The sequence below is a fragment of the Cydia fagiglandana genome, chromosome 15 (assembly GCF_963556715.1).
Source record: "Cydia fagiglandana chromosome 15, ilCydFagi1.1, whole genome shotgun sequence".
Classification (NCBI taxonomy): Eukaryota; Metazoa; Arthropoda; class Insecta; order Lepidoptera; family Tortricidae; genus Cydia; species Cydia fagiglandana.
Genome location: NC_085946.1, coordinates 9,824,906 through 9,843,867, shown reverse-complemented (window position 1 = coordinate 9,843,867; position 18,962 = coordinate 9,824,906). Strand labels below are relative to the sequence as shown.

The window sequence follows — 18,962 nt, the reverse complement described above, 5'->3', positions numbered from 1 at the left end:
TAAACTTCTTAAAGTTTTAATAACAAAACTTCTTAAAGTATCTACTTTCAGTGATTCACCTCTTAAGAAGTAAACAGGTACCACACTGTACCGGATTTCCTAAAACTACGAAATAAGGAAAATACATATTACTTCCCTGTTATTTGATAACCATTTTCTTATCCTTTGATATTTCATATTCTTTGATAAAACGACGACGAAAAGAATATATTTATTATTAATTATACCTACTTACATCAAAGCAATAAAAACATTGTTATGTTTATTTTCCAAGCATGGTAACGTTCCATGTCGCTACGCCTGTATCCCACATTCTCGTTTGCATAAACATCCAAACAATCCCGTATATCAAGCAAAACGTACATATTTATCAAACGCAAGTATACATCAGTAACATTCGCGAACCACCCTTTCTCGATACGATACGCCACCCCTGAAACCGCACGGCTCTTACATAACAATAATACCTTTCTACAGCCTTCATGATAAATAGCTAACTATAACGCCACGTGGTTCAATAAAGTATGCGCGGTGAGACAGCGCCATCTGTCGGGTGGTAGTGGAACTAATTGGCGCTACAGCGCGCTTTTCTAAGGGTTCACGGTGAAGTGTGGATGGTTGACCGTATGGCGAATTTGTGCTTTACAGCGCCGTTAGATGGCGCTAACAGTACCGTTTGAAAGGACCCGTGCCGTGTGTTTAGTTTATTTGTCGTTTCTTGTGATTTTTATGGTGATTTTTTTTTGTTTCAGCTCTCGGAGCTCGAGCAGAGGGTGCTCGAGGCCGAGGGGCGGGCCGAGGAAGCAGAGGACAAGGTAAGAAATGAAATGTTTATTCCTTTTTATTCTTTACACTAAAACCTTTGTCTATATCGCAAAGCCACTGTCCTAAGACTCCTTAGACACCTTTTCGTGTGCTGCCCGAAATACAGCCACATCTCAAAATTTATGACTAAGTATTGGAAATTAAATCTTAATTATAAATAATACCTAAAGTTGAATTTCCTTAAAAATGTTGGTGCCCTAGTGGCTGTATTGCAGGCTACATACTTACGTTTAATTTCCAATAACAGTAAATCAAATGATGTAGATTGTCTTGGAACCTAAAAGCTAAAAACAAAGTTAACAAAACCTAATAAACTTTAGCCTATCATTTCTTGTGTTTCATGAAAAAAACACTTTCACCCATTTTCCTATTCACAAAGGTCATGTTTTTGCTATCCCTTGCAATGTGCAAGTCAGGTACCATCAAAGGCAACAAGTTAACCAATTTTGAACCTTAATCAAATGGAACAAGGTCTATTGAAGTAAGTGTTCATTTGTAGCGTCAGCAAACTTCCATTAATCCTGACATGAGGGGACCTTCGTCAATCTGTTTTGATCCGAAACGTTTTTAATTTATACAATAAGAAAGATTCTATGGTCAGATTTTGAATAAACAAATTATATTTTAGACATTTGTTAACGCTTAGATAGAATGACGAGAAGAGTCCAGAATGGATAACCTGAATACTTACAGTACTTACACCAACTAACTACAAAAAATATCCAAAAAAAAAACAGCCAATCAGTCTGACAACTAACTTTCAGTCAAGTATACACAGACGCCTTTATTTATAGTGTTTGTGAAATACCAGTCAAAGAGTTTAATGAAAAAAGCCGTTATATGAAAATCTGCATTCTTTAGCAGCAGTATGCTTTTGTCACACCAATTACAATTAATGTCCTTAACTTTTAGGATACGACAATTCAGAATCAATGATCTGCCTGTATGGATATAACCCTAACTGATGTACTTTTAAGAAGAAGACTATAATAGAAAATTAAGTAGGTACAAACAATAGATTATTTAGAGTAACGTGCATTCGGATTGCTACTAGGCACCGTTACCACTGGAGCATCCCTGGTACAAAAGCGCCAATCGAAACTTAAACAATGTTTGGAACGCATTCTAAGGACGGGCGGGGTAAGTATATCTAACGACGGGCCTTATGGGCACTAAAAATGGTACTAGTTCAGCGGTGTCACTCACGAATTCGAGCCAATCGTGCAGTCTAACGCAACTGTGACCAATGACGCGCGTAATGCGAACTCATCAACCAATCGCGTTGTAGTGGTGTAACACCGCCGTACTAGCCCCATTCATGTCCCATTCTTATTGCCCATAAGGCCCGTCCTTAGATATAATACGTCAATTGGATGTAAGATTCTCATCTTGGCTAGGCTTGTCATCTAGAAATTCTGCAATAGCAATAGCAAGTTAGCAAGTCACCATCCGAATGTCGGACTTAACTAACTCACAATTGCGTAAATTCAGTTATAGCTATTTAAACGAACGAACCCAGCATAAATCAATAACTTCGATATTAATTAATCCCCGGAATTACTGGTCAGCGATAATAAAACTGTCAGATACGGCATTAACAGCTGGAAAGTAGTAAATTAATTATTTAAGGGCCGCTTATTAATTAACAGTTCGAACTTAATTAACGGCGGTGGTAAAATGCTGCTGGCTTATCCAATTAATATCGGAATGTAAGGTGTTTTATTACAGGCTTTTTTTTTATTTGCAATGTTGTTTGGGTCAAATCTTGCAAGCTAAATTAGGCCCACTTCCCATTATAGAAATAGAAAATATTTATTTGGCGTAAAAAAAACATACATTGTTTCACCGGATGGTCTTATCGGAAGATCAGCGCTGGAAGTCGCCAGCAACATGCTGAGGTGAGACCATTTCGTGGCACTTTCTCTTTTTTATGTTTCTCTGTTCAGTATAAGTTTTTATTTTGCGTTTGTGCTTACGAATAAAATTATTTCTATTCTATTCTATTAGGTAAGTAAGTATGTACAACATAAAGTTAACATAACAGTTAACATACACCAAATATAGGATGCCACTCAGCATAAGCAGTGTCTGTAAGATTGAGCTATGATTTGATTGAGCTGAAACTACACATACATATGTAAGTTGGATGACAATGCAATATTATGGTACCATCGAGCTAATCTGATGAGAGTCAGGTCGCTATCATCAGCAGGCCCTATGTCCATCAAAAAGTTACGTTCCTACAAGAGATTCGGGTCTCTAACAAGTTGAATAAAACTGAAGTTTCGTCATGATCATAAAAAAAAAAGAGTTTGAAAAACTGAGTCGTGTCCTTAAATCATCTCAAAGGACTCGAGTCTTAACCAAAACTAACCAGTACGTACTGTATGTAATTAGTTCAGCTACATTTTATGTTCACAAAAGTAAGCGGCACGTCATAACGCACCCTTTACATTGACTGAGGGATGGACCCTGGGGTTTAGGGTGCGATTAAGTGTACTGACAGAATAACAGGTACATAGTAATGAAATCGAATTGACCTGCGAGTTATATTGGCTAAAAGCATTAGCGTTTAAGATTTGACGCCCTGGCCCTGTAAAGGTTTAAATACCGTCATATATATGAAAAAACACTATGTTTCTATTATTACACTATGTTACGATAAGAGCGTGACCGGTTTTCATTCAAACTTTCTGATTGTATAGATATATCTTCAAATCTTTTTCTATAGTTTTACTTGCCCAGAAGGCCCAGACCCAGAACGCAATGATAGAAGTGGATTTTTTTTAAAACATATGCAAGACCCGTTTTAAATCCTATATTATGGAGGAGATCTTTTTTAATTTTTCCCGCGTTCTGGTAAGTCGTAAACATTTTTATACTCCATATAATTACAAACGCCTTCGATTTATTTATATGCAATCAGTTTGGTTTCGTGACATTTTGGGCCCTTTCGGGTACGTACAGAAGAACACGGCCTCATGATCATGACATGATAACGCTCGTGAATCGTAAGCGACATTCTTTTTTTTATTGAAGTTTAGGTGGGAAACTGTCAGATGTTTTTTTATTATTTTTTACGAAGCATTGTAGGCAAAAGAACATTCTATTCAGCCAGTATAGTCCGGGAGCCGGCTGCATGAAACAAACCTCATCAAAAAATAGAATATACCTACCCTGTAGAGGTACCTGACATTTAGTAGATTCCAACGCACTTGGTCGGCCTAGGCTTAACCTGGCAGATTTTGTACAAATGGCAAAAACGTTGGACAAAAATTGATCAAAAAAAACCTCATCGAAAAATAGAATGAAACTTGTATGGTAGGATACCTGACCTTGAGGACAGTAAAAAAAAAGTGGTCGGCCTCACCTTAGCCTGGCAGTTTTTGCAGTCCGACCAGATTTATTGGGTCACGTGAGAGCTACAATTTACCTCATCGAAAAATAGAATGAAACAAACGGATTATAATAGCTAAAATAAGCCTGTCGACGTATGTCTTGGTCGGCCTCACCTTAACCTGGCAGTTTTTGCAGTCCGACCAGATTTATAAAAAAATCATCAAAAATTTTTTATCGAAAAATCGTATGAAACTTGTATGGTACGATAGCTGCCTTTGAGAACCGTTAAAAAAAGTGGTCGGCCAAATCCTGTGTTGGCAGGTTCCTGTGTCCGACCAATTTTGTGGTACCACGTAAGAGCTACAATTTACCTCATCGAAAAATAGAATGAAACAAACGGATTATAATAGCTAAAATAAGCCTGTTGACGTATGTCTTGGTCGGCCTCACCTTAACCTGGCAGTTTTTGCAGTCCGACCAAATTTATAAAAAAAACATCAAAAATTTTTTATCGAAAAATCGTATGAAACTTCAGAAACTTGTATGGTAAGATAGCTGCCTTTGAGGACATTAAAAAAAAAGTGGTCGGCCAAATCCTTTGTTGGCAGGTTCCTGTGTCCGACCAATTTTGTGGTACCACGTGAGAGCTACAATTTACCTCAACGAAAAATAGAATGAAACAAACGGATAATAATAGCTAAAATAAGCCTGTTGACGTAGGTCTTGGTCGGCCTCACCTTAACCTGGCAGTTTTTGCAGTCCGACCAAATTTATAAAAAAATCATCAAAATTTTTTTATCGAAAAATCGTATGAAACTTGTATGGTACGATAGCTGCCTTTGAGGACAGTAAAAAAAAAAGTGGTCGGCCAAATCCTGTGTTGGCAGGTTCCTCTGTCCGACCAATTTTGTGGTACCACGTCAGAGCTACAATTTACCTCATCGAAAAATAGAATGAAACAAACGGATTATAATAGCTAAAATAAGCCTGTTGACGTATGTCTTGGTCGGCCTCACCTTAACCTGGCAGTTTTTGCAGTCCGACCAAATTTATGAAAAAATCATCAAAATTTTTTTATCGAAAAATCGTATGAAACTTGTATGGTACGATAGCTGCCTTTGAGGACAGTAAAAAAAAATGGTCGGCCAAATCTGTGTTTGCAGGTTCCTGTGTCCGACCAATTTTGTGGTACCACGTGAGAGCTACAATTTACCTCATCGAAAAATAGAATGAAACAAACGGATTATAATAGCTTAAATAGGCCTGTTGACGTATGTCTTGGTCGGCCTCACCTTAACCTGGCAGTTTTTGCAGTCCGGCCAAATTTATAAAAAAATCATCAAAAAATTTTTATCGAAAAATCGTGTGAAACTTGTATGGTACGATAGCTGCCTTTGAGGACAGTAATAAAAAAGTGGTTGGCCAAATCCTGTGTTGGCAGGTTCCTGTGTCCGACCAATTTTGTGGTACCACGTGAGAGCTACAATTTACCTCATCGAAAAATAGAATGAAACAAACGGATTATAATACCTAAAATAAACCTGTTGACGTATGGCTTGGTCGGCCTCACCGTAGCCTGGCAGTTTTTGCAGTCCGACCAAATTTGTGATACCACGTGACAGCTAGAAAAGGACCACACATGCTGTATTCCATACGCATCATGACTTTGTGTACCTATCTGATGGGCGGGCGTATATGAAACGCCTTCTTGTACGTGCAGGTGATCCAGGTATACACCAAAGCTTAGTTTTCAATCGAACACTTGTAATATAAGAGGAAAAACTGCACGTGATCCTTCCAAAATTTAAATAAATGGTAAAATGTTCCTCCACGATGTTCTCAACGGGCATCTAGACTGCGTTGGATTGCTGTCACAGTTAGGGCTCCGCGCTCCCACGCGCCGAACTCGTCACACCACACTATTCCATATTCCCTGTCATCGTACCAATTATGGCCAAAATTCTATTCTATTAAATTCTGAGTAGAATCGCACGTACCTATAATAAATCGTTCCAAAACATTGACCCTTTCTTCTCCTCCAGACGTGTTTTCAAATCACAAATTGCAAAGCAACTTTCCTGGTAGTCACGCACTATCACACCCACTTACACACATACACCCACCCACCCACACACACACACACACACACACACACACACACACACACACACACACACACACGAACACATAAATTCCAATAAATGCATACAAACTAATAGATTCGCTCGTTTATGTAGGTACTGTATGTATTTTTATTTTACTATTTTTTATTTATTGTTTACGCAAAATTAGAGCTATACCTACTATTTTAGGATTTTTTTTCCAGTTTACAGTTATTATTAATTTTTTCTCTTTTTCCTTGTACCTTAAAGACTTACAAATTAAGTTATATTTACGATTCTTGTACAGCACAAGTTACAAGTCTACCCACAGATGATTTTTTGTTATGTATAAATTACAGGAAGTTCTGTTATTGGCTATGCTATAAGTTCTCATGTTTTTTGTATATTATTTAATGTAAACGCTGTTGAACTTCTCAATAAATATAAATAAATAAAAATACACAAGATAACCTCACATATATTAAGTGATTATCTTATTGTTATTTCTTCGACTCGCAAAGGCGTTATGTGTCCTTCAAACCATTTGATCTTATACATTTCATCTCTTAATGTCCAGCCACAATGTGTTGCATCAAATTTGATGCAAGTGGATTCTGCCGCACATTGCCACATTGAATTTATGAAAGCCGCCCGTAACAAGCCATACGTCAACATGGTTATTTTAGCTATTATAATCCGTTTGTTTCATTCTATTTTTCGATGTGGTAAATTGTAACTCTCACGTGGTACCACAAAATTGGTCGGAGACAGGAACCTGCCAACACAGGATTTGGCCGACCATTTTTTTTTACTGTCCTCAAAGGCAGCTATCGTACCATACAAGTTTCATACGATTTTTCGATATAAATTTTTTGATGATTTTTTCATAAATTTGGTCGGACTGCAAAAACTGCCAGTTTAAGGTAAGGCCGACCAAGACATACGTCAACAGGCTTATTTTAGCTATTATAATCCGTTTGTTTCATTCTATTTTTCGATGAGGTAAATTGTAGCTCTCACGTGGTACCACAAAATTGGTCGGACAGAGGAACCTGCCAACACAGGATTTGGCCGACCACTTTTTTTTTACTGTCCTCAAAGGCAGCTATCGTACCATACAAGTTTCATACGATTTTTCGATAAAAAAAATTTGATGATTTTTTTATAAATTTGGTCGGACTGCAAAACTGCCAGGTTAAGGTGAGGCCGACCAAGACATACGTCAACAGGCTTATTTAAGCTATTATAATCCGTTTGTTTCATTCTATTTTTCGATGAGGTAAATTGTAGCTCTCACGTGGTACCACAAAATTGGTCGGACACAGGAACCTGCAAACACAGGATTTGGCCGACCATTTTTTTATTACTGTCCTCAAAGGCAGCTATCGTACCATACAAGTTTCATACGATTTATCGATAAAAAATTTTTGATGATTTTTTTATAAATCTGGTCGGACTGCAAAAACTGCCAGGTTAAGGTGAGGCCGACCAAGACATACGTCAACAGGCTTATTTAAGCTATTATAATCCGTTTGTTTCATTCTATTTTTCGATGAGGTAAATTGTAGCTCTCACGTGGTACCACAAAATTGGTCGGACACAGGAACCTGCAAACACAGGATTTGGCCGACCATTTTTTTATTACTGTCCTCAAAGGCAGCTATCGTACCATACAAGTTTCACACGATTTTTCGATAAAAAATTTTTGATGATTTTTTTATAAATTTGGCCGGACTGCAAAATCTGCCAGGTTAAGGTGAGGCCGACCAAGACATACGTCAACAGGCTTATTTTAGCTATTATAATCCGTTTGTTTCATTCTATTTTTCGATGAGGTAAATTGTAGCTCTCACGTGGTACCACAAAATTGGTCGGACACAGGAACCTGCAAACACAGGATTTGGCCGACCATTTTTTTTTACTGTCCTCAAAGGCAGCTATCGTACCATACAAGTTTCATACGATTTATCGATAAAAATTTTTTGATGATTTTTTTATAAATCTGGTCGGACTGCAAAAACTGCCAGGTTAAGGTGAGGCCGACCACTTTTTTTTTACTGTCCTCTAGGTCAGGTATCCTACCATACAAGTTTCATTCTATTTTTCGATGAGGTTTTTTTTGATGAATTTTTGTCCAACGTTTTTGCCATTTGTACAAAATCTGCCAGGTTAAGCCTAGGCCGACCAAGTGCGTTGGAATCTACTAAATGTCAGGTACCTCTACAGGGTAGGTATATTCTATTTTTTGATGAGGTTTGTTTCATGCAGCCGGCTCCCGGACTAGTACTTTTATTTCTGTGCCCACATCCTTAAAATATACATGTACACCGGTCACGCTCTTGTCAAACACACTGTATATAGCTGGCCAAAACTGCCTGCAAGGGCTGCAAGTTTCAACTTGCATAGGCCCTCGTAGGCTGCGACCACGTATCATGGGCCATTTTAACCAAAGGGTAATTATTCCCCCATGTAACATTGATTTTCAGGAACAGAAAATTTTAACCTTTATAGGTATTTAAACACAGATTTTGGGTTCTTTATTTCTCTTTTTAAACGCCTGATCTGCCATTTTCATTGCATTCCAGCTGCAAGCTTACTCTATCCAGTCTTTCTACTTGGAAACTAGATCTTATTAGGATAAGTATGTGATTACATAGTCCAGTTTTTTTCTGATATTTTCCTTCACCGACCAGTGCGATGGTGTCTGGTGGTCTCTCTCTCTCTTCAATCGGTCCCTCATTGGTGAAGATCGTGACTCCGTTTGATTCCGTGAACTAGTTGTCCCGTTCTGGACTGCGTCGCTGACAGGTATGTTTAGTTCCTCCGCTATTTGGTCCGACCATTGTTTAGGACCCCTAGGCCTTTTTCCCACGATTTTACCGGTCACCATAAGGCGGCTCATAAGGCGTGCATAAGGTGTCCGGTGGTAAATATGAATTGATGACGTCATATTTTCCTTAATATCGTATTCATTTCCTATTTGTTTTGCCGACGGTACACAATCGGAGCGCGGTGCAGGCTCCGTCTATTGATTCTCCAAATTGCAGGATTATGACTCACTCTGCCCTTTGTTTTTTCCACGTTTCCCTTTTCCAATAACCTGCCATAAGTGGATATTGATGTTAGGAAGTTGTACTAATCTATTTTGATGGAAGCAAGGCGAAACAAAGGGTTAAAATTTCATATTTTTGGGGGGTTTTGATGAAGTTATTTTTTTTGTTAAATACAACCTTACAGTGGCTGTAAGTCCCATATATATAAAGCCCATAAGAATATGTTGTAGAAGCGATCTTCCCCAACCCAACCTTTGGAAGGAATGGTTGTCAGATTCTTTTTTAGAGATAGATCCTTCACTGCCATCAGTGTCCTTTACAGAATATTTCTATAGGTCTTTTTTAATGAAAAGTATTTAATACTAATCCTAGTACTACTACTAAACTAGTAGTAGTACTACTACAATAGTAGTAGTACTAGTATTAGTTCTCAAAAGAGAGGAATAGTTCTCAGTTACTATTTTTAAAACTTTGCGAGTGAAGCATTTCATATGTTAAGAGAAAACCGGAAGATATGTCAGGTTACTTGAAGTACATAAACCTGACAGAAAATAACATAAGTTACAAAGTTACTGTAAGTTATACCTAAATTACTGTCTTACTAGTTAACTATTACTATATTGCAGATACATATTGAAACGTAGGAAGTCTGAAGTGAAGTTGCAGCTAATCAACCCCACTGAGACAATTGCAACCCCTACGCAATTAGAAATATATCTACAAGCTTCCCTCATACAAAACACCTGTTCAGTTATATGTTACCTATCGCAACATACTGACATTATACTTTGGTATTTTTATAAAAGATCTTTTTTTTTGCCGTAGCACGCAAGCCGAATAACACATGAATACGCAAAATTGTGCAAACACATTGGAAAAAACATTCCCATAATAAAATATTCTGTGAACATCGATGACATAATAACGCCGTGATTTTTACGCTCACCCCTTGCTCTATCCCAATATTACAATCACAAACATAAAAACATTGGAATATAAACTTTACGTAAACGCAATAAAAACTAACTGGTTAAAATTGGGCTGAATCGTTTAATGTGGTGTTAATTATATGGGGTTTTTATATCAAAGCACTGGCAACAATGGAAAGTCGCCCTTCCTGGCCACCCTTCGCGCATGCGTCCCGCCTCACTCCAAGCGTTCCATACGCGGCAACTTCGTTCCAAATACTGTATATACATAACAAAATCTCCTATCAATTTAACCCATAAATACTACAAGAAACATCCTAAAAATCCGTCTATATTCAAAACGAAAGTGTTTAAACATAGTGTAAAATAAAATATAACGCTTTTTCATTTAGAAACGCGTGCGTTCTCCAGCCAATATACGTGATCAATAGATTCTCTTTAATTATTTGTGTTACCGAAAAGTTCTGCTTTGAGTGTGATATTACGATAAGTCGTGACAACGAATTGCTTTAAGCAAATATATATTATATATAATAAGTGTGTCCTAAGTCAATTTATTGAGTGAACCATGTCGAAGCCAACCACGCTGAAGGCTCACAGACTGAGTGCAGAGTTTGCTGAGAAACGAGGGCAAGCTATGAAGAAAGCTGATCCTAACAGCTCATAGCAGCCGGCCGTAAGTACTAGATTTACTACACTTTAAAATTTAACTACAATATATGAGTTCAAGTTTAGAATCCTGACCTAACATAACTTGACTGAAGTTTTGTTATTATCAGATTTTTCGTTCATTGCTAGGCTAAATGAAATATATTTTTCATTTAGTTTTGATGACATTGTATTCAATACTTAACATTGATTTTCGGTAAAAACGAAATCATACAAAAAAATCTCGAGGAATGTGTCAAAATATCTGATGCAATGTATTTATTGAAATAATTTCTACCTACTAGCACCTATTCTGTTTATACTCATCATGTATCTTTGGAACGAGTTCCTTATACCGAAAGGCCACTTTAACCTATTTAGCCATTCATTGCTAGACGCTACACGTTTGACATGTCTCCTGTCTCTACCACTTTAAATATTTGCATCAAACCCAAAAGTGTCCCATTCATCAACTAGTACAACATTCCTATTTATAATTCATGGGTTTATTCTAGTATTCTCTACGATTCCTAGGTTATACAAGGGCGTAGTTGCATCGTACGCTAAGCACATGACTTGAAACGAACATGGCGGCTTCAGCTGGCAGACTATTCCCACTGCTTACGCGAGCACCGACGAATAGAGGCTTAACATTCGCCAGTGTAAAGTGATCTCTAGATCTATGACATGTACGCGTTATCTAAGAATACTTTTTAATCTGGTTTCTATGAGTTCTTAACTCAGTGAGCGTTTGCAATGTCCCGTCGGTTCCGAACGCGCACGCGCGCTGATTTCCCTCCATCTTACTCGTTTCATTAAAAATGAGTTCTTGAAATGCTTGACGACCTTGTGCTATTTTCCATAGTAAGGATATTGAACTGTGAAAACGGTTATAACTTTCTTATGTACCTATATATAGGTACAGCTAAGTAAAACGTTTTCTTTGATTTTTATTTTATTTATAATTTTACACGATAAAATTAGAATGGAGTAAGGTAAAAGTACGACTCTCATTGTTATATACTCGAACCTTCGTCAGCTATTAGGCTTCCTATTTAAAATTATTCATTTTCCCTTTCCAGAGGGTTGAATAATGAATAAAACAAACTTATTTCCCCTCTCTCTTTCCGGGTAATATCCAAAAAAAAGTACAGTCCATGTTCTAAGTAAATTTGCATCAAAATCGGTCACTTAGGTAGTTTTTAAAAGCTGAGCCTAAGTTTTCAAAAAGTAAATTTACATCAAGATTGGTTAGTTAAGTAATTTCTAAAAAAGTTACTTTATCGTTATAGCAAAGTTAGTACGGATTTTGGTCACAAACACAAATATGTAAATACTGTAGCAGTGCAGCAATTGCAACGACCTCTAAATATGTACTTAATTTATACTTAAATAAATTCTAATTTTCATTAATTTGTAATTCACACACAAGTCCTGTAAAAAGTCCAGTTCAACTACGTGTCGAATTATTAAACAAACGCCGTACCTGTAACATAAAACTAGTCAGTAGTGCACCCGTCAAAACATTAAAGTTTAAACCATCTTTATTTTCAAAGGTTAAAAGCTGATATTCCTTTTTCATGGCTGAATTTATTTTATTATTTAAGCTGGTCTGTTGTGTTGTTAACTTGTAGCTAATCAGGTATCTGGGGTCACTTTGAAATATGATAATTTTTTTGTTAATCTTAATATTGCATGCAAATTGTTTGTTAGGTTTGAGATTAAGTGCATTACGATTTGCGACTAAATGAATATTCGTGTAAGCGACGGCATTACTTGAGTAAATTACATATTTATGAGAACATTTTATAAAGTTATAATTTTACTTAATTTTTGACGTAAGGCCAATGTGGCTAATTCCGTCATTCCGTATATATTTCTTTGATTTTCAATCGTAGTGAAAAAACCATTTGCATTTGATTGCTGAAACTAAAAGCAATGGCTGCTTTGTCGACGAACTTATCGATATTGTTCGTTGTTCGATAAAAACGCTAGTGGACGGAATAGTCCCTATAACGAGATTAGCCACGTTGACCTTACCTAAATTTAAGTATGAGTTTGAAACTTTTATGCTTAAAAGCTAACCAATTACCCTTGTATAGTCCTTTAAAAATATAGAGGTGAATGTAATGTAAAGTAACCTACAAACATAGTAAGTACAGGAGAGTGAGTCATAGTGCACTAACCCCGCCAGACGGCGACCAGTCTGCGGATTAGTTGCGCGACGGATCGGATAGATCAACCATATTGGGGTAATGCCATATTATAATTTGTAATTTGATTATCATTGTTGACATTGTATAATTACGTTTGCATGCTAAATTATTGACGATCATAATATAAATTCATATAGATTAGCGTAAGAATAATTTATACTGTAATTTATCATTCATTATGAAATAAGACTTCGCTGTCCGTCCGTCCGTCCGTCCGTCTGTCTGTCACCGGGCTGTATCTCACGAACCGTGATAGCTAGACAGTTGAAATTTTCACAGATGATGTATTTCTGTTGCCGCTATAACAACAAATACTAAAAACAGAATAAAATAAAGATTTGAATGGGGCTCCCATACAACAAACGTGATTTTTGACCAAAGTTAAGCAACGTCGGGAGTGGTCAGTACTTGGATGGGTGACCGTTTCTTTTTTGTTTTCTTTTTGTTTTTTTTTTGCATTATGGTACGGAACCCTTCGTGCGCGAGTCCGACTCGCACTTGCCCGGTTTTTTGTCACTTGCGAACCTATAAAAAGTTATGGTTGTAGAGGTAGTAATAAATTATACGGTCTGCCATAGCCCCTCACTTGCTTTTGGTAACTGTAGCTACCTGTCACCCTTATTTTATTATAATAATAGAGGTCACTGAAAAATATCAAGCAAGTGAGTGGCTAAGTACCTGTTATACTAAGTTGATAGCTGTCAAAAACCAAAATACCTACTTACCGATATAGACGATATAATAGAGTTCTAGTGTTACTTGGTGGTAAACTGTACATCAAATTTCGATGACGATGTTCAGAGGGTTAGACAAGTAAAGATGATGCGACTATAGTAGGATTAATAACAGGACATAATACACTAAACAAACACCTATATAATATGGGTAAAACTGACAGCCCCAGGGGCAGAGCGTGCATGGAAGAAGAGGAAACAACGATACATATTCTCCTAGACTGTAAACAGGTAGAAGTATACAGGAACAAATACCTATGGAATCCGTGCACACTGAAGAAGGCAGTTACTGCAGTTAGCAACCTGAAGACCTTGCTAGGTTTCGTGGAGGAGCTGGGGTGGCTTAGAATAGGGCTAAATACCTCGTTTCATGCAAAATAGGCACAGTGGATGTCGATTTGTGGAAAATGCCAAGCAAAACTAAGTAACGACATATATGCGACTGAGAGTCATATCATAGCGCATCGTCCGCTACGGAGCGAACTATTGGCATCTTGGCTAGGCAGTAGGCACCCAGGAAAGATAGAGATTCCCGTTAAGTTTATTAAATTAAAATTTTAGTGCATTTAATTTATTCTGAGAACTTTCTAGTTAATATATTCCTAAAATAGGCCACAGGGGTAAGGAAAGGCGCTTTTATACGTCAAGTAAAATTAATGGTTAACGGTTGTTCGAAAAGTTGAACTAGTGAAGTAGAAAAAGCCATGAAGAAACTTTCTAGTTGAAAGTTTTAGTATCTATGCAAACAGGTTTACATATAAGATTCATATAAGGTTTATCAGGCAAGTACTCCGATTCCCCCCACGTATTAACACGAGTGAACTTAAGTATTGTTGTTGTAACAGGGCAAGTTTGATGGTGGAAAACATCTACAAGTCTGGGACGGAAACTTGGCAAAGTTGTTCCGCTGTGAACGTGAGCTAACCATGTTTTGCTCCATCGTATGTACTAATCTAACTGCGTGTTAAGTTGCATAAATATCTATTCGTCAAACACGTGCATAATATCTAAATACTGACATCATCATAGGCCTTTTCGTCCATATCAGACGATTTATGGTGTAACACCGGAGAAACACCGTTTTTGGTAGCTGAATAGACCGATGCGAGACCGACATGGTCTACCACAGGTCTGACAAGAGAAGTTTGCGAAAACCGGTACTGAGACACCTGACACTGACAAGGCTCCTGATAAAATGAGGATGTCAAGTCAAGTAAAGACCACGGACGACAGTTTCTGCGATATAAAGATGTTTTGAAGCGCTCAAAGCTTGAGTCATTTCGTCTGAGTGTTGAGAGCTAGATGGAGCTTGGGGTTAGGAGATCAGAATGGCGTGAAAAGCTAAGAAAATGTGTAGTTACTTTCATAGAAGGTTGATTTGAATATTGGACCAAAACACCTTGAATAAAAGTCTTTACCTGTCCTACGCATTTGACACACCCACGACATTTATTGAGCACAGTGTGATCGGGCGTTTAAAGCAAAGTTTGGTTTAGCAAACCGTTTATGTACACAAATGTATAGTGACGAGACAGTATTCTGAGCTGCAAAATAACCAATTATGTTGGAGAACTCACGACTCGAAAGACTCTTCGTTTTTGGGTAGGTATATTTCGCGTGGAACAATAATATATAGGTACATATTGAAAAGCTAATACGAAAACCTCAAGTTAAGTTGGTAAATTAATTCAACAAACTGCATCTGACCTGCATACTAACTTCGCAACTCGTAACTTTACATAAATTATAAAAGGACTTCAAAAAATCCATTTTTGCTCACGTCCAGAACCTACGGATAAGTTTCCCTTGGAAATATGAGGTTTACTTTAAGGCTAAAGAATATTTAAAAGTGTTTCAAACTACAGCAAATTGCAACGCGAAGTACCTAGTATATGATTTAAATGGAAAGTTTTATTAACAAGGTTAGCAGAAAAGAGTTTGTAATTTTTGCTTAAAAAGCTTTGAAAATTATAATAAATGAAAAAGCGACTGATTGATGGATAAAACAACGTCATATACCGTAACAACTTGTTTTTAAAATTTAAGAGCATAGGTAACATTGTTGACATACACACAAACAAATACGCGCACTCAAATGTGAAAAAATTATAAAATTAATTCCAATTAATTAATTAATTTCGTTTTCCATCACAAAGGGTACTCTCACATCTTTGAAAAAGAAACTGTTAGGTACAATCAGTGATAATCCATTAGGTACAACAAAATTACAAACACTACCTTACCTTTGACATCGTTTTATAGCTCCAAATCGTCGATAACACACTGCGGCGTAAACGTTCAATACTCATAATATAGGAATAATATTCTCCTTTTGACGTTGAACGAACATAGAGAATACAGGAATAATTTTCTCCATAAAGTAAGGCAAGGAGTTGTAACGACATTGTCATAATTCCTCTGCACTATCGTGGCAGGGTTGTGCCTTTTCGTGATTATTTTATGCACCAGTAATACCAGTATAGGTTCAATTTTAGGGTTCCGTGCCTCAAAAGGAAAAAACGGAACCCTTATAGGATCACTCGTGCGTATGTCTGTCTGTCTGTCCGTCTGTCACAGCCTATTTTCTCGGAAACTACTGGGCCAATTAAGTTGAATTTTGGTACACATATGTAAATTAGTGACCCAAAGATGGTCATTTTTTTTATAATTTTTAAATACATAGGTTCGAAGTTATTTAAGAAAATAACCAAAAAAAGACCATTCCCCCGTCTTTATCTCCGAAACTACTGGGTCTAAAATTTTGAAAAAAATACTCACTATAGTTCTTTACCTATAGATGACAGGAAAACCTATTAGAAATGTGCAGTCAAGTGTGAGTCGGACTTATGTATGGAACCCTAGAAACGCGAGTCCTACTCGCACTTGACCGGTTTTTTTAAAGGCGATACTCGCCACTTGTATAGTACTTGTACAAGTTGCAAAAATATTCCAGAACTTGGAAAAGTGCTCGGAAATTTCAAGAAAATTTACAGGGAATAGAGGAAACTTTAATTTTGGAAATGCAATACCTATTTCGATCCTATACAAAAATATGACAAGATTCCGATTTTTTTTAAATTTCGTAGTTTTCGGTAACTCTCCCACGGCTTTTCAATGAGTTAATACAATATTGCATACATTATTTATAAGGACCAGGCTTTTACATTGCAATAATGCGAAATTGAACAAGATTTTTAGATTATTCTTGGGCCGCAATATTTTTTTGGATATCCAAATGGTACTTAATGGTGGTACTTAATTCAAGATTTATCTTGGACTGACTAATGTATCAAATAGAACCTTTAGAAGCATTTTCTTTTTAGTTTGGAAAGTAGGTATCTAATTGGTGATATAAAACAAAAAAAATGCCACTGACAATTAACCCAGGCACATTTTCTCCCAAGTAGGTACGTTTTTAACGCTTAAATCACGCCAAACATTACAAGGCCATTCACCAACTTTATCATTGCAAAAAGATTTGGCAAGTGGCAAGTTGGCAACCCTAAAGAACCTCCATAATTCATGAGTCTGCACATAGTATGACGCATTGCGCATTTACATAGTAACCGGCAACTTTCCCACAAACATATCTAATGCCAACATCCACTCAAAAAGCGACTTTAGTCTTTATGATGTTAAGTTTAACTTTCAAGAAGAAGTATTAGGGTCATGTGAGCTTTCGAAAGTTACCCAAGTTGGGCATTTCCATAGATTCCCGGTCCACCATTGGCCCCAGCTGCCGTGGCAATACATTTGAAATTACCCATCTTTACCGATGTATGGAAATTGTAATGGCGTTTTTGAAATCAATTCTCTATTTGTGTGATATATGGCTTCGGCCGATTGGTGAAAAATGTATTTAGAAGAAATCCAATACCGTTTCAACGAAGAATATAGCTACTACCTTTTGTAAGAATTGTTAAAAAAGGCCTATTCTATCTAATCATATAATTATGATAATACGCAAAGAAGCACTATAATTATTTAGAGGTTTTTTTTACTTATGTTGAAACCCTTGATTTAATTAAAGTAAACTATATCAAGTGACCCTATTCGATTCATCAAAATGACAAAATCTTAGCGTGATCTGCGATATGAGTAAATTAAAATGGACATAATTATAATTAAAATAGCTGCATAAAAATTTGACAGTGACGAGTCGAACAGGTCCCAAGGTTATTTAATACCTAAATCAACCTAAATGGATATGTACTACAAACAATGGATTCCTAAGAATTAATATCAGAGTGCAATATCTGGAGGACGTCACGTCTTGGGCCAGGAAGTGAACACTTCCTTCACCTTATCTATATTCGGCGTCTGTCCGTCCGTCACCCCGATGTAATGGGAATGTTATTACTAGTAATAAACTGTTGTCCTTAGCACCTGCGTGAGAGTGGATGTATTGAGTTCTTTGGCGAGCCAGTGAGCCTAGCACACAATTGGCGCAACAGTATCTCGCCCGCGACATAGATTTTTCCCTTTTTTAGGGTTCCGTACCCAAAGGGTAAAACGGGACCCTATTACTAAGACTTCGCTGTCCGTCCGTCCGTCCGTCCGTCCGTCTGTCACCAGGCTGTATCTCACGAACCGTGATAGCTAGACAGTTGAAATTTTCACAGATGATGTATTTCTGTTGCCGCTATAACAACAAATACTAAAAACAGAATAAAATAAAGATTTAAATGGGGCTCCCATACAACATACGTGATTTTTGACCAAAGTTAAGCAACGTCGGGAGTGGTCAGTACTTGGATGGGTGACCGTTTTTTTTTGCTTTTTTTTTGTTTTTTTTTTGCATTATGGTACGGAACCCTTCGTGCGCGAGTCCGACTCACACTTGCCCGGTTTTAACACTATTAATTTTATTAAAGAGGGATGGGTGGTTTATCTCGCGGGCGAGATACTGTCGCGCCAATCATGTCCTAAACAGGCTGTAACGTTGAAGACTCGAATCTTTGGAGTCCTCAGAGTCGATGTACTTGGACTCATTAGGCGAAGCCCTCAAAATCTCCACAACAATCTCAGTATATCTCGGTGGTCAAACTAGCTTAGAGCCCCCCTGATGGTAAGTTGTGTCCCTAGCCCAAAAGCGCTTGCAACTCCACTCTCCTTG

General features: G+C 37.3%; 1 protein-coding gene across 1 annotated transcript in view; it reads left to right on the top strand.

The window, feature by feature from the left end:
* Window positions 1-18,962, top strand: part of LOC134671340 (uncharacterized protein CG43867) — a 448,491-nt gene that overhangs the window by 369,378 nt on the left and 60,151 nt on the right. The window contains exon 6 of the mRNA XM_063529166.1: window positions 753-815. Coding sequence (XP_063385236.1) covers window positions 753-815 — 63 coding nt within the window. The remainder of the gene's footprint in view (window positions 1-752; window positions 816-18,962) is intronic.